The 26,193-nt window shown below is 42.3% G+C and overlaps 2 protein-coding genes across 6 annotated transcripts in view; one reads left to right on the forward strand and one right to left on the reverse strand.

Moving 5' to 3' along the window:
- The window catches only part of CERT1 (ceramide transporter 1), an 80,571-nt gene extending 55,981 nt beyond the window's left edge, over positions 1 to 24,590 (reverse strand). For both annotated transcript variants that reach the window (XM_037373238.1, XM_037373237.1), the window contains exons 1-3: positions 24,143 to 24,590; positions 21,059 to 21,193; positions 415 to 531 (exon numbers count right to left, since the gene is read on the reverse strand). In XM_037373238.1, coding sequence (XP_037229135.1) covers positions 415 to 531; positions 21,059 to 21,193; positions 24,143 to 24,238 — 348 coding nt within the window. In that variant the 5' untranslated portion in view covers positions 24,239 to 24,590. The remainder of the gene's footprint in view (positions 1 to 414; positions 532 to 21,058; positions 21,194 to 24,142) is intronic.
- Positions 24,591 to 24,812: 222 nt separating this feature from the next.
- The window catches only part of POLK (DNA polymerase kappa), a 31,395-nt gene continuing 30,014 nt past the window's right edge, over positions 24,813 to 26,193 (forward strand). For 3 of the 4 annotated variants that reach the window (XM_037373329.1, XM_037373332.1, XM_037373334.1), the window contains exon 1: positions 24,813 to 25,405. The gene's annotated coding sequence lies outside the window, so the exon portion shown is untranslated. The remainder of the gene's footprint in view (positions 25,406 to 26,193) is intronic. The other variant, XM_037373330.1, reaches the window with a different exon arrangement.

Genomic DNA, 26,193 nt, shown 5'->3' on the forward strand with positions numbered 1-26,193 from the left:
GCAGCTAAATGATGAAAAGAGAAGCCTAAAACCAGAATGATAACCTAGGAGAACTGACTCTAAGACTAACAAATTTAACACCTAGGAAAGATAAGAAACAACTCAATAATGAGGGAAGATGGAAAAAAACTAAGAAGTCACTCAAACATAACGCAAGCTTTTCCTTTCTCAAGCTTGGGAGCTTCAGAAAGGTTCTCAGATGTTAGCTCCCAGTTCTCTAAACTCTCATCTATGAAGAACAAGCAAATCAACTTCTTTAAAACATTTAACATACAGCTTCAATCTTGCAGCTTTTACCTGCCATAAATACCTGGAATATTTTAATGACTGTACAGGGAAGCTTACAACTCTCAGCAAGCACCACCAGATCTAATGAGGGAGTGAGAAAGAATATCAGAATAAAACAAAACATACCTTGTGTTGTTCTATTGCATCTATCCACTGTTGTCTGTGGTCTGGGTCCTGAGCTCGGAGGTACCAAACACTATCGTTTACACTAATATCAAATCTGCATTCGTCAAAGTCATGGGGCTGTGACAGAAAAGAGTGTAAGAGTAGCTAAAATTAGCAACATAATCAGCAACACCTCACAGAACATTCTAACAATCTAAAACACTGCAATTAGATAATCTGGTCTATATTGCCTTGAATTCATCCTAGATTCTAAATGAGGGGTCCTCAAACTACAGCCCATGGGCCAGATACGGCCCCCCAGGGCCCTCAATCTGGCCCCCGGTATTTACAGACCCTCCCCCCCCCCCCCCCCCCCCCCCCCCCCCCCGCCGGGGGTTGGGGGGGGAACCAAGCAGCCGCAGATGGCTGCCTGCCACTGCACCCGTGCACCGGCCCCCTGGTTAAACAGTTTGAGGACCCCTGGTCTAACTGCTGGTTTATGTGGCTGTCTCAAATAATGAACATACACTCTTATGAAAAATGCCTGTCTTCTGAAATAGAAATACCTGTTTAACATATTATTAAATAAAATTGTCACAAAAATGTTCCACACAACACTGACCAAAACTTCATATTTTGAAACCAATCCTTTAGCAATGTAACTATGAGACACAGCCAGGAAAATACACCTATGTTTTTTCAGTTTTTTGGTTTGTTTTTTTTTTATTTCACAGCAGGAAAAAAAAGTTACTGCTATCAATATTGATTTTACGAGGAAGAAATACATACATTGTAGCAAAAAGCATCAGGACAGAACCATACACGCAGACTACAGCAAAATGACAAGGAAAAGTAGGGACTAAAGGAAGCTGTGGTACCCACCGCCTCAAGTGTTTTCCCTACATAAGGCAGAATTGCCAGAAATTAGGAGCAAAATTCCAGCACTCCCACCCACCCTGCACCAAACCCTTCAAAAACATTCTTAAACATAACACAGATATACCTGAATACCTTTTCCAATTTTAATATGAAGAAAAATTATATACACAAATAACCATAGGAAGCCAACAGGCTCTAAGGTTAAGGCAAATTACATGATCTGAAGGACCTCAAATATTGATTCCAGATGTTATAGATAAGTCTATACATGTCAGTATTATCCTTCACAATGCAAGAACCACTCTGAATACACTCATCTTGCAGACAACTAAAGCACCATGTATCACTTATAAAACACTTCACAAAAGAAAACCTGAAAATAAGTCTCATTTTGACAGGCACAACGGTCCAGTGTCAGTGAAAATTATTTTCAAAGCATCTAGAAATCTGAAGTTACTTACACATAACACACTCTTTCTTGTTTAAATATACTAAGGAAGAAGAAAAGCACAACGGAAGTCAAACTACCCAATAAAAAATGAGCAAGGAAATTTAACAAAGTACATGAATATTCACCTTTTTTTAAAAGCTTCACATATTTGGTCAAGCATCTAGACCTAAGTTCGATTTAAAGAAATTTAAATCTCCCATAGAAAAAAAACCCCAACAGACAAAACTGAGTCAAACAACTGCAGCTACTAATAACTTAGTACCTGACCATCTCAACTTAAATTCAAACAACTCTCAGAAGTGGTTCTATGCACTACTTTGTCTTCACTGAACTACAGAGCAGAGGTATGGAAGAAGGGACATGTGGTGACTTGACCCTGGTTTGATGCTAGGTGCCCACCAAATCTGCTCTCACTTCCCTTCTCAGCTGGACAGGGGAGAGAAAATTTAACAAAAAGCTCATGGGTCAAGATGAGGACTGGGAGATAGCATTCACCAATTACCATCACAGGTAAAACAGGCTCATCTTGGGGAAATTAATTTACTTTACTGCCAATCTAGGTCAGAGTAAGATGATGAGAAATAAAAACAAAACTAAAGGCACCTCCCACCCACCCCTTTCTCCCCAGGCTCAGCTTCACCCTCGATTCTCTCTACATCCTCCTCCTGAGCAGTGCAAGGGGCAGGGAGGGGGGGTTGTGGTCAGTTCGCCCTGCGTTTCTTCTGCCACTCCTTCTGCCTCACATTCATCCCCTGCTCCAGCGTCAGGTCCCTCTTAAAGGAGACAGACCCCCCATGAACTCTTCCAACATGGGTCCTTCCCACAGGTTGCAGTTCTTCATGAACTGCTCCAGCATGAGTCCTCTGCAGGGTCACAGATCATGCCGGCAAACCTGCATTCCTCTCTCCATCAGTCCATAGGTCAATCCAGGAGCCTGCTCCAGCAAGGGCTTCCCACAGGCTCACAGCCTCCTTCGGGCAGATCCACCTTCTCTGGCATGGGGCCCTCCACATCTCCAGGGCGCTATCTCCTCCACTGTGGGTCTCCAAGGGGGAATCTGTTTCACCATGGTCTTCAGCATGAGCTGCAGGGGAATCTCCGCTCCAACACCTGGAGCCCCTCCTCCCCCTCCTTCTTCACTGACTTTGGTGTCTGCAGCATTGTTGTTCTCACATATTCTCACTCTTCTCTCCCAGCTGCTGTTGCACAGCAGTTTTTACTCTTTCTTCAGTATGTTATCACAGAGGTGCTACCATCATCACTGATTAGCTCAGCTTTGGCCACCAGTGGGTCCAGACAGAACTAGCACTGTCAAATACAGGGGCAGCTTGTAGCATCTTTTCACACAAGCCACCTCTGTATCCCCCCTGCTACCAAAACCTTGTCATGTAAAGCCAGTACAGGAGATCAGGTCTTCTAGTCCAGGCCCCTCTTCTTCAAACTGCGTTTGCTACATTATTATTACTATGAGAAAGACATTTGTCTGTTCTAGGGTAGTTTATCTGTTCTAGTAGTATCTAGAACAGCTTATATGCCTGTTCCCAGCCACTCACCTGCCAGGCCTTCCTTTAGCCACATGGTGGGGGACATGCATCTATGACAATGGAAGATTCTCTCCAAAAACAACCCAAAAGGCAGGTGTGCAACAGCTATCAAAGCTTTTCCTAACATGATAGCATTTCTCATCTCAATCCCCCCCCTCCCTCTGAAGCCCTTTAGGACGAGTTGAAAGCAGTTACATGCTATGCAGCTAGAAAGACTTGTTAAAACCAATCTTAAACACCTGCAGTAGTGCTGTTTCCATACACAACTTATTCCAGTGCACAAGCATCCATGCTTTTTTTTCACCCCTGCATCTTTAACTAAGAAGATTAAAAATCTTCTAATGTGATTTAAGACCATCACCTCTCTGCCCTTTTCAAAGGCAGGTTTATGTATTCCTTTTCTTTGCACAGCAAGTTTTAATGTTTAGAAATCTACGCCTTGCTGCTAAGACAGGGAAGGGAAATGTTTTCCTTGAGGTCTAGCTAAAACCTTTAAACACTTTTCTGGGTCATTCACTGCATACACTTCTGCATTACCTGTAGTTAAAGAAACTAGGCCGTATAAAAAACAGGCCTAGGGTTTTACTTAGCTCATTGTGTAGTTCCATGTTACAAAGAAGCCAGCTGATCAGGTGGTCCAGTTAGACAAGCTGCTTGAAGATGAACAAATCTTGTGTCACCTGACTAAGTTCCTTGTTAGTGCATATTTTTTAACAGACATGTTACCTATTTACCATCTTACAGTACTTAACTGCCCATTTTCCATATTTTTTGGCAACTGAAATCAGACCCATTTTTCTCCCCCTTTTCCCTTTTTTTTTTTAAGACAGGTCACACCATAATAATACAATAATTATTTATTAAAAAAATTAAAAGGAAATATGTAAATTTCTATGATGAAAAAGAAAATTTGAAAAACAGAGGATATTGATCCTTGCAAACAGTTAACCAGGCATGGCCTTGGGAGAAGGAACAGACACCATAAATACCTTGTTACTACTTTGCTTGATGTAAGCTAAAGGATAACCGAACGGTTAACAAGACCAAACAGAAAATTACTTGAACCATGTGAACTATCATAATTTGCTTGGGAGTGGATGTTTTATTATGCTAAGAAAGCCTACTCCCCACAGAATATGCATGATAAAAAGAAAAAATACTGTACCTTTAAATGGAGACGAGGCTTGCAAGAACCAATAAGAATTAGTTATTAAAAAATAACTAAACCTAACTATAAACATTTGTTCAAAGTGTATAAAATGGTTTACTATGTGTTAAGAGGTGTGCTAGCTTTGTGGATTTACTACCTAGCACCCAGGTCTGCACAGACATGCAATAAATAAGTACCTTGACTGTGTGTGGATTGGCTCTTGCACACTAGGTGAATAACCCAGACTGGGCTAACAACAAGAATGCTGAATTAACTGAAAATGAAAGCCAAGTTCCCTAATACACATTCTACCAAGAGCAAATAACACTCCTGAATCACATGTGACCTGTTCTTTCCTTAACACAGAATAAGTCAAGTTACTGTTGAATAAGCCTCTTCTCAACCAGGAATGATTTCACATTTCATCTTCATTGATAGCTTGGTAGACTGAAGTATGTAACTTTTTGGTATCGTTACATTTTCCTCCCTACTGAGCTGTGAACAAACTTCCTTGATTTCTCCCTTGGTATAAATGCTTTTACCCTTTTCTGTAGCTGCATCTAAGAGTCCACAAAGCATCATTCACCACTTCTCAGGGGGGTCCTTTACTCTTCCAACATCCTCTTCAGACTACTTACACTTGCTGGAAGTTTTTCCCTTTCTCTTCACTTTCTTCCTGTTGATCCCTACACATTCCATTGATATCTCCTGTTTTGCTTAGGTTCCCTGTTTCTAGTCTAGTGTTGACTTTCCTCCTTATGCTTAGAAGCGATTATAAAACAGTACAGTTCTTAGTCAACTGCCTGACAAGACACTGGAGGGTGAATAGCGATTTTTGCCTGTAACAAGCTATAGACCTGTGCTGAAGCCAGGATATGTCCTACTGCCCTTTCTCAAGGAAGATAAGGCAATAAAGAGGAATGTTTTAGTCATGCAGAGAAGCAGGAATCAAGTAGCAGTTCACCATCTACTCTCAGGACCTGAAACTGGGGAACTTCAGCTGCTTTTTCCAAACACCCCCACCCCACAGCAGCCTCAAGCAGCACACACATGAATTCAGAGGGCACTGGGGAACAAAACCCAGGCTGACACAATACCAAGTAGGAGCACAAGAAAACCTTTATAGCATTTTTAAAAGCTGAGCTGGGCAGACTTTAACAGTCTGTGGCAGAGGCAGTCTGTGTGTGTATCAAGGCCTCCTTCTAGAGCCAAAATTAAAAAACCAAAAAATATCCCGAACAGCCAAGCCATAATTCCATGCAAGAATACTCTGCAAGAAATAGGCCTCCAGCATCTCTGAACACCCTTTCTGCATGCCTCCTAAGCTTTCTTCTGAGGGAAGCAGCTGCAGAGAAATAAAGGCAATTGCCAGTATTCAAGTGTCCCCGATCATTCTGTACAAAACCAATTGATACTACCTCTTAAATTCTAAACAAGCAAGAACAGTTTACATGAAGAAACATTTACTTGGCTACAGTTACTGAGGAAGTCCATAGGCAGCTCTGGTCTCATGAGTCATAGCTGACTACTGCCACAAAGTCCTTCCTGCTATACAGCTCACAAGACCAAGGTACTCACAGAACAAGCTTCAGAACAGCATCTGCTTGAAAAATACTGGTTCAAGTGCTTAAGTCAAATCAGACAGAGAAGTGTGTTTTTATATACTTCATAACCTTTGAGAGTACCCCATGTGGAAAAATAAATACCTGAACAAAGAAACTTTTGCTTGCTTTCTCACTACTCTTATACTGTTCCTCCTTTTCCCTACAGAAGCAAACCAGAGCAGTTCATGGTAGATCCAGCTCAAGTTTGCACATCACAACTCTTAGAAGTGTCCTTGTGCTGCTATTCCCACTGCAGAGCTAAAAGTTATCTACAGTGAATTTATTTTAAAGTTTCAAAGGTTTTCATATTAAGAAAATATCAAGGGCGGCACTAGGACACAAGACCAATGACAGAGGCCTACAGAAAATGAGAATTACCATCCTTCAGTTCTCAGACACGAATGTCACTAGCATAAACGTGACAGAGGCTGTTAGCTAGCCTAGCTCCACAGTTCTCAGTTATTAACTGAACAATACCATATACTGCTACGAAGGTAACTGCTCTTTACAAATACACGGTAGTAACATATTAACTGAGTGAAGACAAACATTGAACTTTAACTAATCCAGCAGTATAAAGCTATTTATTCATGAAGCTTTGACATAGCAGTTTTATGTTACTTTTGTGATACCAGTAAGTATTTTTTCACAGAAGATTAAGAAAAATTTAGTGTAGCTGCACAATGATTTTGCCTATGGCTAAATGTGAAAACCTGTTCAGCTACCGAAAATAATCCCTGAATTTCTAAATTCCAGCTGTATTTAAGCCAGATTCCAGTAAACCTCTAATGCTAATTCTCATTCATCCTGCTAGAGCACTACATTATTTACTTTTCTGCCATAAAATCTTGTAACAATTAGATCATAAAAGTAATTTTACAATGAAGGCAAATAATTAAGTACTACCTGGTTTATTCCCTCTAATAAAACTATTGCAAAATTGTGAGTAATCATTGCTTTGGAAAAGGCTTTTTGTGAAGTGATGCATTTTGGTTTACTTAATTAGGTAAATTCTTTTAAGAGAAAAAGCTTGAATGATCTGAATTCCTCTGATGATTAGTTAGCTTTCAGTCATTAGTGAAGACTTTAGTAATAGCTTTAAGTTAAAACATGAAACCTGACATTTCTTCCTCTTACTGCAGCTCAAAAGTTTACAGAACTTCTCATTCTCTTCTCTAGGTAGGCTTGATGATGGTGTCAGTCAAAAGGCACTTAACTGAAAACTGAGAAAATTAAATTTTTATAATCAAACTGAAAGTTTTTTCTTAGAAAATGGTCTAAACTTACATGCCTTAGATCAGAATATCTAAAGCTATAAAAAAAGTAATTCTCAGCTTTTAAAAAAAATGCCCTATATAAACAAAACTGACTTAATATAAGACTATTTTTCCTACATAAATGCAAAGTGTTTTGTATATATTCCACTGATGTAAATGCTCTAACCCATTGTTACAGATTTTCCTTTTTTTTCCCCCCTCAATTAGGATGTGTGTAAAGACAAGCCACCAAAATCACTTTTCCACTCAGAATACAAGTTGCTGCATTCTGCCCTTTGCTTCATCTGATGGGACAGTACCAGAATACCACTTTGCAAGTCTGATGTTTATCTGCAAGAGTCTTCACATTCACATGCTTGAAAAATATTTTAAAGGCAGCAGTCTCCACCAATTGCAACCTCTTACAAAAGTGGACACGAAAAGTTTTATCCTGGAAAACAACAGACAAGCCAGGCTACCATAACCAATGTTTGCCAGCTCAGAGTTGAATACAGTATCTTTTCGCACATGAATAGTTTCACTTTCCTACAACACAAGGTACAATTTATCCACTGGTTTGTGGATTAGTGTTTCCACCATCCCCATGGAATTCAGGAAAAAATGTCCGTTCTGCACCACTCTGCAACTTCCTGAAATTCTCCAGTTACACAGCACCTGAACAAACTACCTCTTCCCTCCACAACGAAAATGTTCCAAGCAGTTACCACATAACAAAATCTACAGATCTGCCTGTATGTTCTCATAGGTCATTCAACAGGTTCTGGACCTGGATGTATTCATGCAAATGCCCAAAAAATCCCTCTATCCTCTCCAGTTTCCAGCAGGAAATCCAGAAGATCGTTCCAGGACAATATGTACAGGACAAAAAAGGATAGAGGTGCACAAACTATCCTCAGAATATGCTAAATTGCATCTATAACATCGTATTACTTTTAAAACAAACAGAAGTTCAAGAGAGGACTGTGTTCACACACAAGCAAGCAAACCTCCTCAAAACAGGAAGCAGCCAACTGGAAAAAGGGAGAGATGTGTATTTCCTATTTTAGAAAGTAATGGACAAAACCACCATCACATATTAAACAGAAGGTGTAATATCTTACATTATGTGCTACAGAAATACAATACTAAGGACCTTAAAAAGTAGCTTACCTGATGCAACAGAAAAAGGGGAAGCCAGTGAAAAGAATGTAACGTTAACAGGTAAAAACAAAATAAAATTAAAAAACCCTCTTCATTTTCAGTAAGCTAAGAAAAACATTACATTTATTGAGAAGTGACATTAACAGTGTGCATTTTGACTGTGGGAGCAAATAAAGAACCTCCCTGACGACAGGAAGGGAAAGTTATATGACATTTTTCTATATGTACTTACGTTGAGGTGCTAACAACCCCCCAGTTTACTTAAGATTTGTGCTGTACAGTTGAAGGAATTAATTTTCAAAGTACAGACAATTACTTCATTTCATCTCCCATGTAAAACCAGCTTGGAATTGGCAAAGGCTGTGATTTTTCAGCTAGGAAAAAAGCAAGTGAAAAACCTCAGCCAAGTTTCAAAAAGTGCACATCTTAAAATAATTTTTCTGAAGCATTTAATCCACAACAGATCCAAACTGCAGAGAAGTTATGTCCCCTCCCTACAAAATTCAAAATAGCTGAAAACATGCTAATGTAAGAAAAAACATTGAATGGAACAGATAGTAAAATAAAGTACCACAGATTATTGTAAAGTTGTATTCCTGTGAATAGTACTTAAAATCAAAGGAAAACTCCTCAATCAGCTGAATCAACGCATGTGTGTTTTACCAATGACTACTACATTTGGCTAAAAATTTAATCACATACAATAGGTCTAAAAACATGTCTTCTGTGCCCTATTGAATACTACAGAGAAGTATTTAGTCAGGTTAGTGTATTTCTTTCTGGAGTCACTGGTCATTTTTTAGAATACTGCCTGAACACCGGCACTCCAAATAGTCTGTTCCTCCTTGTACTCTTCCATGACATTATTTACTCTGAATGGGCATCATCACTATATTTTCCGTTAGAGATTTCTTCCCTTCCCAGAGTTTGAGTACATGCAGCATTCTGTTCCCTCAACTTTTGAGAGAATCCTTGTCCCTTCCTACCCTTTCAAACACATACATTAATCACAAGCTATGTCTATAATGACTCTCTAGATGAATGTGGTAGCTTAACCCTGACTGGCTGCCAGACTCCCCATTCAGTCAATCTCCCTCCTCAGCTGTACAAGGGGAGAAAAGATGAAAAATTCATGGGTCCAGATAGACAGGGAGATCACTTACCTACTGCCATCATGGGCAAAACAGACTTGACTTGCTGAAAATTAATTTAATTCATTGCCAGTTAGAGTTGGATGGTGAGAAACACAGACAAAACTAAAAACACAGGCATAGATGGATAGGGAATGAGGGCTGCACTTCGTTTGTAACACAGACTCCTCTGCTCCTTCCTTAGATGCTTCCACTTCTCCAGCATGGATCTTCTCCATGGACTGCAGCATCCTTCAGGGTAAACCTGCTCCAGTGTGTATCTCCACAGGCTGCAGCCTCATTCAGGACATATCCAGCTGCTATGGTAGAGTCCTCCACAGTCTGCAGGGTGGACATCTGGTCTGGTGTGGTCCACCTCCACAGGCTGCAGAAAAATGTCTGCTGTGCAGCACTCTCCTCCACAGGCTGCACAGGATCTCTGCTCCACACATGGAGCACCTTCTCCCTGCTCCTCCTGCTCTCACCTCAGCACTTGCAGGGCTGTTTCTCAAATTTTTTGTCACTTCTCTCTTTCCCACACACTGCTGAGCAGCATTTTTACCCTTTAACTATGTTTACCTCAAGATGCCATCATGGTGGCTGAGGGGCTCAGCTGTGCCCTTGTGTCCTGTTGCAGGTCTGCTGAAGCCAGCTGAAACCATGTCCAGTGCAGGGCAATCTGGCCTCTCCTCACAGAGGCCTCCCAGCAGCCCCCACCCAGTATAATTATAAAATTATAGAAGTCCATCAAGATCCTTTTATCTCTACTTTTTAAGACTCTTGGCTTTAAAAGTATAAACATTAAAGTTACTAGTCTCATTAATTTTGCAAGTGGTTTTTTGGATACCATTAGCTAATCTAGATCTAACTCTCATGGTGAAGCAACTTGAACAATTAAATATAACACTTTCTCTATAATACATGTTAATAGAAATGTATGACAACCAAAGAGATGTTGCAAGTTCTAATTCACTTTATTTGTAATACTTCCCACCCACCCCACAAAACCCAAGTAGATGCACAAACCTGGGTAATTAGGATCTGCCAAAATTCACAAGACAAGACAAAATTTTGGTTTGTTTTTCATGAGTTCCATTCCCAGGCAAAACATGATAGAAACATTGGATTAGGAAGCACTGCCTTCCCTTGCTGTTACTCTTAAACAAGAAGAACCTACTTTTTAGTTACATCAGCTGGCTGTGGTGGTGTTTGTTTCTTTTACAGGCTATGGGAAAATATTGCAAACAAGCAAGTAAGCAAGACAGCTTTATGCTTACTGAAACAGTGATGACCTTTTTAGGTAGCAAAACATCTGACAATTAGTTTGCTCATTACTACACTAAAAAGAAAACTCTCTCACAATGCTACATTTACACATGTAGAAAAATCTTATCAAGAAAAGCCTATTAGATATTTTATAATCTTTGGTACTACACAAATATTTCACCTCAGGCCTTGAGTTAGGATATTTGCTTTTCAAAATGCCTTTCAGCACTGCTTTGTCTTTTAAATAATAAACTTACTTTTCCAAAACCTAGCTAAAATAGATGCCTACTGCACCCATGAAAGCAGAAGCATTTAAGTGGAATTTAATATTAGCTTGTTAGTATGCTATGCAAACTTTAAAACTAGCTTAGTTTAATCAATTGCAAAGAAGCTCTCTCAGAGAATCACCTTTTTAGGTCTGGAACAAGCATATGTTGTACGTGTAACTTTAGCACTAAAACCACATTTAAAATTTGAAACCTACAGCTCTCAAGAGCAAACCTGGCAGTCTGTTTTTTTGCACCTCGGCAGAGAGGTTCACATGCTGGAGTGATTGTATAAAAATAATGTTCAGATTCTTCTGGGAGGAATATTATCCTACAGTCTTAGAGTACCCAATCTGTTAATATTTTATCCAATTATTTCCCTGTTAATGTGGAATTACTACGTAGTATCAAGTCATGCTGTATTGTTTTATACATAAACACACCTCTGATACATGCTATTCCCAACTGCTTACTGAAAAACAGAGGACTTGTAATAGCAAGATCTAGAGAATAATGAGTGTGCACTTGAAACACCAGCTAGACTTGGTCAAAGACATGGGAACAGCACTGTCTCACTAGAAGAAATCAGAGCAAGACAGAAATAGTTGTAAAAGAGCATGTGCACACAGTCATTGCCTGAAGTCATCTTCTAGTGGCTGTGGATACCCTATGCAAGACCTTGATAGATTAGTGACGCAATATTAGCAGATTTAGATATGCACCCCAAGAAATCAGGATGTAACTAGTGAGCCTGTCCTATCTGAGCCCAGCCTGAAGAATCCTAAACTTCACTGAAGTTGTAACAGCTTGCCTTTAGAGCTAACTATCCGTTAATGACCCCAGGATATGGGACACTGAAATAGAAGCGTATGTTTTGTCACTTTGGTGGGAACCAAACTGGAAAACTGAGCCCCCTACAAAAAAATTTATATGATGCTTCTCAGGTATCCATTGGGAGCAAAAGATTTGCATTATCCACCAACATCAGCATGCAACAGGACAAGGCACCTGCTGCAGCCTAGGAAAGTAACACCTCCCCAGCATCAGACCACATGTAGTTCAGGGCCAGAAGCCTCTATTTTATAGAAGATGGCTATAAAAAATCCTAAGTTGGGGGTGGGGTGGTTGGCAGAACGAGATGCTTACTTCAGTTCTGTCCCTGTCCTGTCCACCTCCCCCCACCCCTTACTGAAGAGCTTTTCAGTCATGTTACCTTGACCTTAGCAACTAGGACCATCAGGAACAGATACCAGGCTAGCACAGTACTGCATGCTTACAGCTAATTTAGCATATAAGTCAGATATAAGACTGACTGCCTTGAATACATAATGATAATGGTTAAGTGTGTAAGAACTGATGTACAGTGATAATTAAAAATGTGTAAGAATTAAGCACAAGGCACATTGCTAATGAATGTCAGCCTAAAAGCTTTCATTCTAAAGTTTGAAATTGACCTATCAGTCTAAACTCTCCCATCACAGCTACCTCCAATTCCATGATATATAGTTCTATTTGTGTACATATCTATGTATGCACACATATAGTTGTGAAAGAGCTTAAAAAAAAAGAGCAACTTTCTTCCTTAGAAGAGAGCAACTTAAAAAGCTTTAGGAATATATTAGACACTAGTAACAATACAATCTGGGTTAAGTGCCTGTAGACATAGGGTAGCAAATTCTGTTCCAACTGGTGCTCTTAACTGAGGAATGGTGATCTTCAGTTGAGTGGAAGGACACACAAAATAGGCTAAACAGCAGCTGCAGATGGCAAGAACATTTGATCTAATCCACATCTATCACAATTCATGAGAAACATGGCAAAACTAGCAACTGAAGTTTACGCTTAAAGGAGAAGGCAAAAAAATAAACTAGGAGAAGCAGAAATAACACTCATGTAGTTCAAGCAGACACTTCATAGGCCAGCTTCTGCCTGGTCAAAGTCACACTGGGCTGGTGTACAAGCTGGTGGGGAAGACAGCCAGTCTGGTTGAACAGAGAGCCTTGGCTGGAACTTGGGGAAAAAGGGAGAGTTTACCACCTTCGGAAGAAGGGGCAGGCAACTCTGGAAGACTCTAAGATTGTTACACAGGGAAAAAATTACTAAGGCAAAAGCCCAGCTCAAACTCAAGCTGGCCACTGCTGTAAGGACAAAAAATGTTTTTGAAAATACGTTACAAACAAAATGACAGCCAAGGATAATCTCCATCCTTTACTGAATGGGGTGGTGGTGGTGTTGGCAGGCAGAGACAGAAGGATGTTACTACAAAATACAAGGAAAAGGCTGAGGTACTTAATACTTCCTTTGCTTCGGCCTTTACCAGCACGACCAGCTGCCCTCAGGGTACTCAGTCCTCTGAGCTGGAAGACAGGGACAATGAGGAGCAGAATGAAGTCCCCACAATCCAGGAGGAAACAGTCAGTGACCTGCTGCTCCACTTGGACACACACAAGTCTATGGGGCTGGATGGGATCCACCTGAGGGTACTGAAGAGCAGAGGAACTCACCAAGCTGCTCTCCATCATTTACCAACAGTCCCGGCTAAACAGGGAGGTTCCAGAAGACGGAGGTTAGCCAATGTGATGCCCATCTACAATAAGGGCAGGAAGGAGGATCTGGGCAACGACAGGCTGGGGAAGATTATGGAGCAGATCATCCCAAGTGCCAACACGTGGCATGTGCAGGACAATGGGGGATTAGGCCCAGCATGCATGCGTTTATGAAAGGCAGGTCCTGCTTGATGAACCTGATCTCTATGACAAGATGACCGGACTAGTGGATAAGGGAAAGGCTGTGGATGTTGCCTACTTGGACCTTAGTAAAGCCTTTGACACCATCTCCCACAGCATTCTCCTGGGGAAACTGGCTGCTCATGGTGTGGACAGGTGTGCTCTATGCTGGGTTAAAAGCTGGCTGGACAGCTGAGCTCAGAGAGTCATGGTAAATGGAGTTACATCCAGCTGGTCCTGTCACAGGTGGTGTTCCCCAGGGCTCAGCACTGGGGCCAGTCCTGTTTAATATCTTTATTGATGATCAATGATCTGGATGAAGGGATCGAGCGCACCCTCAGCAAGTTTGCAGATGACACCAAGCTGGGCAGCAGCGTTGCTCTGCGGGAGGGCAGGAGGCTCTGCAGAGGGGTCTGGACATGCCGGACCGATGGGCCGAGGCCAGCTGGATGAGGTTCAAGAAGGCTCCGTGCCGGGTCCTGCACCTGGGTCACACCAGCCCCACACAGCGCTACAGGGCTACAGAGCCTGGGGCAGAGCGGCTGGAAAGGGCCTGGTGGGAAAGGGCCTGGGGGTGCTGGTTGGCAGCCGGCTGGGCATGAGCCAGCAGTGTGCCCAGGTGGCCAAGGAGGCCAGCAGCACCCTGGCTTGTGTCAGAAGCAGTGTGGCCAGCAGGGCAAGGGAAGGGACTGTCCCCCTGCACTGGGCACTGGTGAGGCCGCACCTCGAACCCTGTGTTCAGGTTTGGGCCCCTCACTGCAGGAGGGACGTAGAGGGGCTGCAGCGTGTCCAGGGAAGGGCAACGGGGCTGGGGAAGGGTCTGGAGCACAAGGAGCAGTTGGGGGAACTGGGGTGGTTTAGCCTGGAGAGGAGGTGGCTCAGGGGGGACCTTATTACTCTCTACAACTACCTGAAGGGAGAGTGTATGCAGGTGGGGGTGGGTCTCTTCTCCCAGCAACAGGACAAGAGGAAACATCCTCAAGTTAGTCCAGGGGAGGTTTAGGTTAGACATTAGGAAAACCTTCTTTACCGAGAGGGTCGTCAAGCTCTGTAAGAGGCTGCACAAGGAGGTGATGGAATCACCATCCCTGGAAGTATTTAAAGAACACATAGATGAAGTGCTCTGGGACATGGTTTAGTGACTGTCCTGGCATTGCTGGCTTAATGGTTGGACTTTATGATCTCAGAGGTCTTTTCCAACCTAAATGTTTCTATGATTATCTCATAAGCATCAACTCCTTTTCTCTCCCGACACTCTCCTGTTACTCTTTTGGCATTTTCCTCTCCAGAATACAATCTTCTTGGGCTTTTCACATATGAGTAAAGATTCCTGACCACACTTGCCTCTGTCTAGAATACCCATTCAGTTTTCTCTCCCATTTAGCCAAGACTTTTCACCAGTCTGGATTTAGCTACTTGGTTATTTAAGGAACACAAACCCCTTAAAATACTAATAGCCGTTGTCTACTAAATAAATCCAAATCAAGTTAGGGCTTGTATTCTGTCTTAGTTTAGTAATCTTTTTATTAGCAATTAAGGCTGAGGAAGCACTTTATCAAATTACAGAAAATGCATTATTTAATTAAATGCTCGTCACTTCATACTGAAGCAGACTGTATTCCAACCTCAGAAAGTTGGAAACAATATTTTCCCACGCAATTAGCAATTGTTACCAATTTACTGCTACCGTATTTCTGTCTAAGGCACAGATTTACAGCTTAGCTTTTTAAATAAAAGTTTTCAGCTGCCGAAAGCCACCATTCCCAACACTGCCTGCAACAACCTGAATCAAACCTATCAGTATATAAAAGCTGCAATTACATCATTCTTCTTTTACCATAAGCAGGTCTGTTAGATCAAAGTTCAGAGCAGTAGCTAGAAAAAAGCTATTTCAAAATCTACTCATGTTAGTCCTCCAAGTGTGTTCATTTCTATACACCATCACTGCAACTGCATTCAAAATACTGTTACACTTCACTTTGTATAAGATTTAAGAGAAATGCCTAGGTACTGTTGGTGTTAAGGTAAATCTTTAAAGTGTATTTTAGAAGACATGATTCTTCATGCTAGGAGTGTTTTAAACAATACCAAGAATATTTGTCTAATACTGACGTCTCTATTAATTAAAAATACACCTTTATTCTAAAACTTTAGTATCTGTAGAGTTTAAAATTCCTGTGAAACAAGGTCTCACAGGAAGCTTCTGTATGTTTAAGTTGACAAATATATGATTCATTCTGTTAAACTGTCAATCTACTTTTAAGAATTAGTACTTCCTCTCACAAGTGCCCACTCATTAATGGTGGCCAGCATCATAGTATAAATAATCCAGAAATCCTGCTAGAGTTAGAAAGGGCAGCTGCTCAACTAACTGTATCTTTAAAAAGTGGGCTAAGTCTTTATTAGTGGCTGATTACTGGAAAGAACCACCTCACTCTTTCTTCAGTCTATATGTAAGGAAATGAGAAGCTTAAAATTGGAAACTGACAGTTTAGCTCTTATGTATAGCATTCTTATTCTTTTCATAAACTGGAACTAACACATGTTTATACCAGCCTTAATTTATAATATGAATATTTATTAAATTCTTCACAATAGCAATGTGCTATTTAGGAAAAAAAGCTAAGACCATTCACTAAGCTGTCTCTCTCAGGCAGACTTCAGTTTTCTATGTTTTTGCCTCTCCTGAGCTGCAAATATTCACAACAGATACACAACAGAATAAGAAATCCATCCTTTCGCAAGACCATTCTGGAGGTGAATGGCTTGCAACTTGTATATTAACATAAAACATCATTACTGCCTTCATTATGCAACACTGCTTTTAATTACTGGGGGGGGGGTGTGTGTGTGTGAATCTAGTTTGTTGAAAACATCTCCATTATGCAAACTGAATTTATTGCTCAATCCTGGTCCAGGCATTTCCAGAGAACTGTCTAAACATCTTTTTACAACACAATAAAACCAAAGTATTCTAACAAAAAGACTAATAAACAAAAGCATCTTTCTCTTCAGATCTTGCCATGAGTATGCATCATCATAGTATAACCAAACCCAAGGAAAATTACTTTATCATAGTTTACTGCATCTTAAGCTACCAACTTAGAAATCAATAAATTTTCCTACGTCAATAATACACAGAAATGAAGATGAAGACCAACGACTGGATTAAAACAACAAGGCAAGCATAAATCCTATCTGAAGAAAAGCTGAAGGTTAAGCTGGAACTCTAAGCTTTTGGAACTCTTCCTGTAAAGGCAGTTACCCCTAGTGACAAAAAATATGAAATCCACACATAGCTGAGTTGAAAGCATTCTTAAAATTTATCAAATGTGATATTTCTCTATGCAGTTTTCAAGGTCCTCCACAGAGACCCCTGCAGAGGAGCCAAATCCTTTCTGGAAATACCCCAGAATGCATGAGATAAACATTTTATTGTTAATAATTTGTAAACAGGTTTGAAACTATATTAATATAAACTACCACCAGGATTAAATTAGTGCTGGCCTTTCTGTGAGGCTGCCTAAAGTGGAGGGGGCACAACAGATGACCTTGAGAGTTCTGCTCCAGCTGAAGTTATTCTACACATACCAGGTAATTCTTGATATATCACACCCTGACTGCATGAGCTGGTGCAAGTCACTGCACAAAAGCACTAAAGGCACTACCAGAACAGACACAGTAATCAAGGCAGAGGCAGTACAAGCTGAAAGGACAACTTGCTTGGAAGCTGGACTTCCAACTCTACAGAGCACTTCTGTCAGTTCTTTTAATGAAAAGCCTTAGACCTCCCAACTCCAAAGCTGAATCCCACAGATCCAACACTACAGGACAGCTATCAACATCCAATTCTAATCATGTACACACAAGTCTCCATTGAAAGTTTGACTTTAGGAACGAAAAACCACAAAGCTTTATGGTAATGAAAGGTATCTTCAATTAACACCATCTGGCATTGCCAACCAGCTACAGCAGTAATTTAGGATGTCCAGCTAAATTAATATAACAAAGCTTAAATCTGTGCATATATGAACTTTTTATAATACCCATCATTTCTTCCCATCCCTTGACTACATAGCAAAACTTGAGTTCAAGCCTCCATCTACCCTGTTAGAAACCAATTAAACAATTCTGAGGTGTTGTTCCTGACCTGTCTTAAAGAAACTTAGCATGATGTACTGACTTTCACTGTCCTCCCCCATAACTTAACATGGCCAGCTTTTGACAGTTCGTTACTTGATGTAATCCAGTAAGTATACAATACATACTCATCCTTCAGTCCTCTATCAACTCTTTTCAGTCCTAGCAGTCAATATAGCAAATAGTCCAACCAGGCCCCCTATTTTTCATTTGACTAAAGACCACTGTCACAACAAACTGCATGTTTTGGAGGGATGACATAATTCTACGCTTGAAATACCTAAAGAAGCTAGTTTAGCAAGCTAATTTAACATGCCCTCCTCATTAAGAGGAGAGAGACAAATGTCTTCTAAAATATCCCTGTAGAATTACTTGTCTATCAATCTCTGCCCAATGTGATAGGAATGATAAAACAAGAGCTGAAGGGACTGCAGCTTTCTGAATAAAACATTGGTATCTCAATACCATAAACTATCATGAGGCTGATCTTCGTTGCCAGAAGTACAGTTAGACTATGCAAGGACACCAGCTTTCCAAATTTATGCTTATATGCCAAAGTGCTGACATTCTACAATACTTGTAGCACTAATTACACACAGAAAACCATTACATTCCCCACTGAATCCAAAGCTGCATACCTAATTTGAGTGCCTGAAAGAAAGCTTCATGAAAATACAATCACGATTTCCTACAAAGAAACATTACAGCCATCAACACCATCTCATACCACTCATGTCCTGCTCTGTACTGAAAGGCCACTTATGAAATACACCAGGTTAGGAGATAGGTAGTTAGTATACCTGACTCTGGATCAGCAAGATCAAGGAAAACTGAAGTTACAGTATAAAAGACTGTTCAAAAATATTCAAGATCAAGATCTTAACTACAACCTACATCAGTGCTACTGAATATTAAGCCCGTAAGAAACCACACTTTCCCTCCTTACCAAAGTAATCACATGACATACAGTAAACAGCAAGTTCCACTGACAGCAAGAGTACTTTTCACATGTTACCTCAACATGTATTTTAACAGCTATTGGTGTTCTATGCATTTCAACACATGCTAGTAAGCTTATAGTTAGTAATACATTAAAAGGACATGAAAGTAAAGATTAACTATGTATCTCAGGAAGATTATTTTAAACATTTCTCTTTCAGCATAATAATTTCCTATTGAAAACATGGGTTTACAAAAGAAGTCAGTTTTCTACCAAACAACTCTCAAATCAGAAGCATTTATGCTGAAATTCTGGCTTAGAAGAATAACTTCTGAAAAATAAAGACCTAGAATAATTGCATGACAGTTTCAAAAGTAAATTGCTATACCCTAAAGACATGAAATGATCCAGTAGTATTTCTGAACCTGTAATACTTACACATCACTAACTGCAGTCGGAAATAATTAACAGGAATTTCTCAGGTTTCAGAGATGCCATCTCAAACCACAATCAAACAATTAAACTCTCAAATACCACTCACAAAGCATGAGCCTGAATGAAAATGGAACAACTGGAACAACTGATTAACTTTTAGAACTGTGCCCACTTTTCATTCTTTTTCCAACTCCGTAGCTTCTCAGTGTACTCAAGAAGTTCAGAACTGAAAAAAATGCAACATTTCAACTCTAAGCTATCAGATGCAACAAGTGTCAGATAGCATAGGAAAAGCTACCTGTGTAAGTTCCAGTGTTACATACTCCCTAGTCAGAAAATAAGCTCACCAACCTCCCTTCAGAAGGTGCAATTCACCAGAACATTACAGCAGCAATAGTAGCATGACTATAATTTCTTGTGGAATTCAAGCTGCTGAGATGTGCTCTACAGCATGCTTCCAGACATCCCCCGGCCTGCCTCCTTGCCACCACCTTCCTATCTCTGCCTGGCTGGCATCTAAAGCCTCTTCGCTAGTGAACTTGGAGACCTTTCTGGAAGTCCTGATCACAGGATAGTATGTGTGTTACTATCATTATATTGATATATATATAGATACATATCAATATATATATTAGTACATAGATACTACTATGGACAGTCAAAAGTACACTTAAGCCAGAATTCGTAGAGACTGTTGTGCACCATATATTCTTAAGTCAAATCTTAAGTTTTAAAAGTTTAAGCAGTTTTAAAGGAAGTTTTAAAATACAAGTGAAGATTGTTTCAATTTTCAGATGACTGCAATACCTGACAACTGAATGTTAAAATTTGCTTTTTCTTTACAAGCTTTTTTCTAAAATGCATGCAGTTGATATAAGTAAACCAGTCTTTTTTTCAAATCAAAATTTTTAATAAAATTATATTTATAAGCTGAACAGTAGTAAGAAAGGAAACTTCTCATTTGTCATCCTTTGTTCAGATTACAGGGGAGTAAGAACATAAATATTAAGATTTAACATCACTATCTAGTAACTTGTGAACTTGTGTGTTTACAGAGGTCCAGCTATTTTTCCCCTAAATCATGTAACTGGACCGACTATTTAACAGTAACACAGAAAAGCGACAGCATGCTTTTTGGCAAGCATTATGAATAATTAATACAGATGGTAATACTGAAAGCCACAGATAGCAGACTATTTCCTTTGTCTTCTACGGCCCACTCACCTTTACAAGATTTCATTTAAATGTAGGCTTTTTATTCTTAATAGTGTAATACTGGATCTTTTGCCATTTGACAAACACGGCAACTTGTTCAGAAGAGGAAACACAGAGTGATGTTCAGAAAGTACAGCCAAAGAACTACTACACACTCTCTCAAGTGCAAAGCATGAAGACCGTGACAGATGGTACTCCCTCTGGGAAGCTGGTCCAGGGTCTTAGACCAACCCCTAAAAAAACTTAGCAGCCTCCAGGGACAAACTGTATCCCTACCCACAGAAAGCTCTAATGCAAGAGATAAAAAGCTGCTTACTGCAGCCACAAATGAGAATAGTTGTTTTCTTACCAGGAACTACTTGCACAGCTCCACAGTGTTCCACGGATACCACTAACTTTCATAATAGATGACCTAATAGAACTTGCCACACGCACGTTTGCTTTCACCAGACATTTAACACCTCAAAACATGAAAAGATGGCAATACTGAAATATTACTTACTGTAATCACAGCTTTGCTCAGACAGATAGAACCTCTGCAGCCATACTCTGTTTCATCTTCAGACTTGTAATAACTGAGTGTGTTGCTTTTCAGAACTACCCATCGATCCTGCCACCCATGAATGTAGTTGGTCCACTATAAAAAAAAAAATTGCAAAGATCAGGTAATAGAAAAACCAATAAGTGTGTATGATATTTCTCAGGCTTTCAAGCCAGAGGAGAAGTTATTTATTTTTACAAGTTCTTCCAAATTGAGAGCTTTATTCTTCTCCGAGCTCCTAAAATAACGTTACAAACTTCTAAAGGTCCTAAAAAATAGTTGTTTCAAATGAACAGTAAGATAACAGATACCCTGACTGCAATGCATTGCCAAGGCCAGTTGTAACAGAAGTAACAAACATACTTATAACACAAATTGAGTAAAGGGGGGGAAGAGAAAAAAAAAAAACAAGCATTAATCACAAAGGTAAGTTTAGCCACCTGATTTAAAATCTTGAATTAGACCCAAAGCCAAACAAGTAGAACATGAAATAATTTACTTTATATAAAAGTTAGTTTCTACAGAAACAATTTTAAAGTATCTAGTTCTCTTCATATAAATGCAAGCATGCCATTATACCACAGTACAGGATATAGCCTAGAGCAATCAGTTCTTTACTAATTTACTACTGCCCATAGATAGTGCTTTAGGTTTTAATTCCCAACTTTCTCATTACAAAAATACTTACTTATCAGCAGACATCCAATCATCCTTTTGCTATTCAGCTTTTTCTAGGCATTCCTCATTCAGACATGGAATGAAACAGATATTCCAGCTGTGCTTAATATATGAACTGGTAGCACAAGCAGTCATGTAGGTATATTATTTCCTAATAATATGTCAAAGACAGACCCCAAAGTTATCTTGGGCAAAAGAACAAGGGAGAGGGAGGAAAGCTCCTTCTCTTCTCTGACAAAGTGAGACAAATCTAGCAGTCAATCTTGCATTTGCTGTTGCAATCAATGCTTGCTGTTGCAATCAAGATGTGCCATGGATTAAGAGGCTCCTTAAAGTATACTGGGTAGGCACAAGGTTTTGGCAAAGAAATGGCCACTCGTTTTTCAAGTATCTAGATTCTTGTGCTTCAAGACTCTGCCACATTGAAGTTGTTTCTTCACGTGTACCTTAGAACTGTTACCAGGAGATACAGTGGAGAAAAAGCCTAGAGTTTTGAAAGTTTTTTTAGAGACCAACCAACATACTTCCAATAAGCTTCTCTTAGCAAATTAAGCCATTTCCTTCAAAGCTTCTCTTTACTGAAGGGCACAGCAACTGAAACACTACTAAGCATGCAGAGAACTGCAGCCTCCTTTTATGGCTTTAGCATTTAATTATACCTATTTTTAATAACTTACTGTGTATTTCCTTAGCCGAAAGTTTGTTACGATGCCATTTCATTTTAATTAGTCTCAAGTACTACCAAGACATCAACTAACAACAGGTAAACTTATCCCTCAAGCATAGTTACTGCAACAGGTTTCACCATACTTGACTATTCCCATTACATCCTGTGTTCTCACAGGAAAGGCAGAATCAGCTACATTCAGCATAATCATCTAGAAGTACAAGAACTTTGCACATACCTAAACTACAGAATATCAGAAGCCACAGCTTCACCTGCTACACCAGTAAGAAAAAGCATCTGGACTTGAAGTATTTAATTTGCCAACATAAAAATCAATTACATCCCACAAATCACATCCTTTCTAAGGATGGAAGCATCTAATCAAAGTAAAACTTCGCAATGGAAAAAACCCATCACTATAACTGCACTAAATCAAACCCTCACATTTTAACTGCTGCAACATCTCACTTAAGTCTCATTCTCTCACTCCCCATCCACCATTAGATGACAAAAATCTTACAAATGAAAACAGAGACCCTCCTTCTCTCCTGAACCTTCTGCTCATCCCTGGGGTTCAAAAGATTTTCAGGCTAGAAGGAGTTCAGAGAGTCCCTCACAAGCAGACTGTGTGCCTTGCTATTGCTGTTTTCTTAGCATCCTGGGCCAGTTTGTGACCTCTTTATCCTGTGACCAATGCCTCCTACACGGGCTTCTGTCCAGCAGACAAAATACAGCGCTTTAATCGTAACCATATTTCAACATTATTCTGAAGGCACTTTCTGTAATAAAAAATTAATTTAAATTCAAACTGCATTAATTCAACTTCAAAGTACTCCTAAAAATAAAATTTCCCTGTAACACCCGACACATACTCGCAAGTCATCTTATTTTCAGTGGTAAAAGAAAAAAAATGTTTATTTTTACTGGGGAGACAAGCTTTAGGGCCATTTTCCTTCCGCTCCTCCCCACCTCCTGTATCTCTTGCTGCAGGAATATTTTATTGCCCTGTTTTGATACCCGGACTACAGGCTGCGCAGCTCCCGCGCCGGTGCCCTCTCCTGGGAGCGGCCACGGGCTGCGCCTGCCTCCGGAAGCTGCCGGGAGGCGAGCGCGGTGCCCCGGCCCCAGCCCGCACCCGGCCCCGCCACCGGCTCCGGCCGGGCGCCTGAGGCGCAAGGCAGCCGCCCTCCCCGCCGCCGCCTCCCAGGCCCGGCTCTCCTCACGAAGGGCAGGCAACGGGCTCGGGGCGGGGGCGGCCGGGATCCCCGGGCCGGGCGACAACGGCGCCAGCCCAACAGCCCTGCCGCGCCGGAGCCGCGCCCGCCGCTCTCGCCCGAAGAAGGGCTTCCTCCCGTGGCGAGGAGGGGCGGGCGGCCGCTGCGCAGAGGCGGGGGGCCCGGCGGCGGGGATGTGTCGGCGCCCGCGCCTGAGGGGGGGGGGCGCGGGCGGCTGGCGCCGGGCGCTGCAGCGGCTGCCTGGCAGACTCCCCGCCATCAGGTGGCGGCTGCCCCGGCCGTGCCAGCGCCTCCCGCGAAGCCTCTCGGCCCCGCCACCGAGCGCCTCGGCCTGATCCCCTGGAAGGGGCAGGAGACGGGCGGACTGGGCTGACAGCCTTCGGCCGGCCACGATGCGGAGGGGCTGGGGTGGGGAGAGGGGAAGGGAGAGGCCGCGGGCTGTGGGGAGGGGGAAAAGCAGCTTACCTTGCTGAGCACCCCGCAGAGCTCAACAGGCAGCCCGAGCTCCGTCTCGGGGTCCTCCTCGGACCCGGAGGAATTCCAGCTCTGGTTGTCCGACATGGAGATCCGAGCCGCAGTCACCGCCGAGCAGCGAAGAGCCGAAGTGGCCCCCGCCCACAGCAGCCTCAGCCGCCTCCTGCCGAAGGAACGAAACCGGCGGGCTCTGCCTGAGCGGCACCGCTCCGCAGCCGCGGGTGCCACCGGAGCCGCCCGTCCCTGCCAGCAACCGGCGGGCGCCGCGGTACGCAGACTGAGGCTTCCCCCTCACCGTAGCTCCGCAACCCCCGCCCGAGGCAAGAGCCACAACATAGAGGCAGCGAGGGGAGGAGGGGCGAGCGCGCGTCCGCCAGCCGCGCACCCTGATCACAGCTCTCCCGCTCCTGCCGCCGCCATTTTACGCGAGCCGTGTGCGCTGTGCCACTATTTAGCAGCTCCGCCCTGCCTCCCAGCCCCGCCCGCGCCGCGCGGTGCCTGACGGGAGTTGTAGTCTTGCCCCGCGCAGCCGTCCGCCCGGCCACCGTTGCCTCTCGGGAAACGTAGTTTCTGGTGCTCGCTAGTGCGGCACGGCATGCTGGGAGATGTAGTCTGCCGCGGCGGCCGGCTCCCTCCCGTTGCCGGTAGCCGCCATCTTGGCTTCATCGTTTCTGTGCCCCCGATGAGGTGGGGAAACTGTGCTCCCGCTGCCGTCCAGCGAGGGCAGCGATGCTGCTTAGGGCGGTGTTTACTTTATTCGTTGTGGGATAAGGAAGGGCTCTTTCTTTAGTGAGGCGAAGCGCCTCTCCGGCCCTCCCCGCTTGCTAGCGTGACAGATGCGGTCTCGCCGTCCCCGCCTCAAACCGGCGGGACTCGGGCTGTGAGCGTTGAACGTTTCCCTTAACAAAAATGGTGGCCGCGGAGGCCGCAGGAAGGGGCGGGTGGTGCTGCCGACTTCCGCGTGAAGCGTGAGGAGAGGACGTGCCGTCCCGCCGCAGGTAACGGGCCGCTCCCCGGGGTCGCGGGGCGGAGGGGCCGGTCAGGCTATCGCCCTGTGGACGGCAGCGGTCGCGGTTCAGTGTGGCGTGCCAAGCAGTCGCGCTGTGCGGCCGCGGGTGGGCTCGGCAACCCGCTTCTTGCCGGCCGACGGAGTACCCCTGCGCCGCCCGCTGTCGTGCGGCTTCACCGGCTGTCCCCAAAGGCGTGCGATGAGTACGGCGGAAAGTGGCGGTCAGCGGTCTGCTACGCTGCCAGGTAGCGGTGTCCTGTCTTCTATTTGCCTAATATTTTCGTAGCTTAGGGAACGAAACAATTTTTTTTTTTCTTCAGGATTACGTCTGAGATACGTCTTCTTGCCGATATTTATACGTGGAGAAATATTTGAGGAAAGGAGAAAAAAAAAAAAGCAAGCAATTGAATGTGTCACTTCACACTGTGAACAGATGTAGTGGGTTGGGAAGGACTGAAGATTAGTGCTGGCTCATCTCCTTTATAATGATTTCTTGAAAGATGTGTGTTAAGTATTGTTGGCTGGGGAAACTTAATTTTGGAACACACACTTCTGGTTGTATCTCAAGAGGAATGCTGTACAAATGCATTTTCTCTGACTTCTTCCTTGTGACAAATTATTGTGTAATTTTTCCATGTTATCTGCTTGAGAGTTTCCACTGAGCATTTAATATTTTTTTGAAAGAGCTCTTAGCATTGATACAGCTATATGCATTTTCTACATATGTAGCAGCTGAAAGTTCAATAATACTAGTACCAGCTCGAAGTCTTTGGTATAAAGATATTTACAATTAATGCAGCACTGAGAATGATTGGTGAAGCAGCATCCTTGTCCTAAACACTTAGAAATAAGGAACAGTCACAGGTGTTTTAGTATTTGTGTAATCACTGGAATGAATGCACAGGGGGGAAAAAATGAGTCTACAGTGGGTGCTATTTCGGACAATTTTCTAATATATAAAACGTTCTTGAGAAACTATTTGATTCAACAGCTGTTTGGAAAGAAACTAAGATACATTTTCTTAGTGTCTATT

Source organism: Falco rusticolus, chromosome Z (genome assembly GCF_015220075.1).
Source record: "Falco rusticolus isolate bFalRus1 chromosome Z, bFalRus1.pri, whole genome shotgun sequence".
NCBI lineage: Eukaryota > Metazoa > Chordata > Aves > Falconiformes > Falconidae > Falco > Falco rusticolus.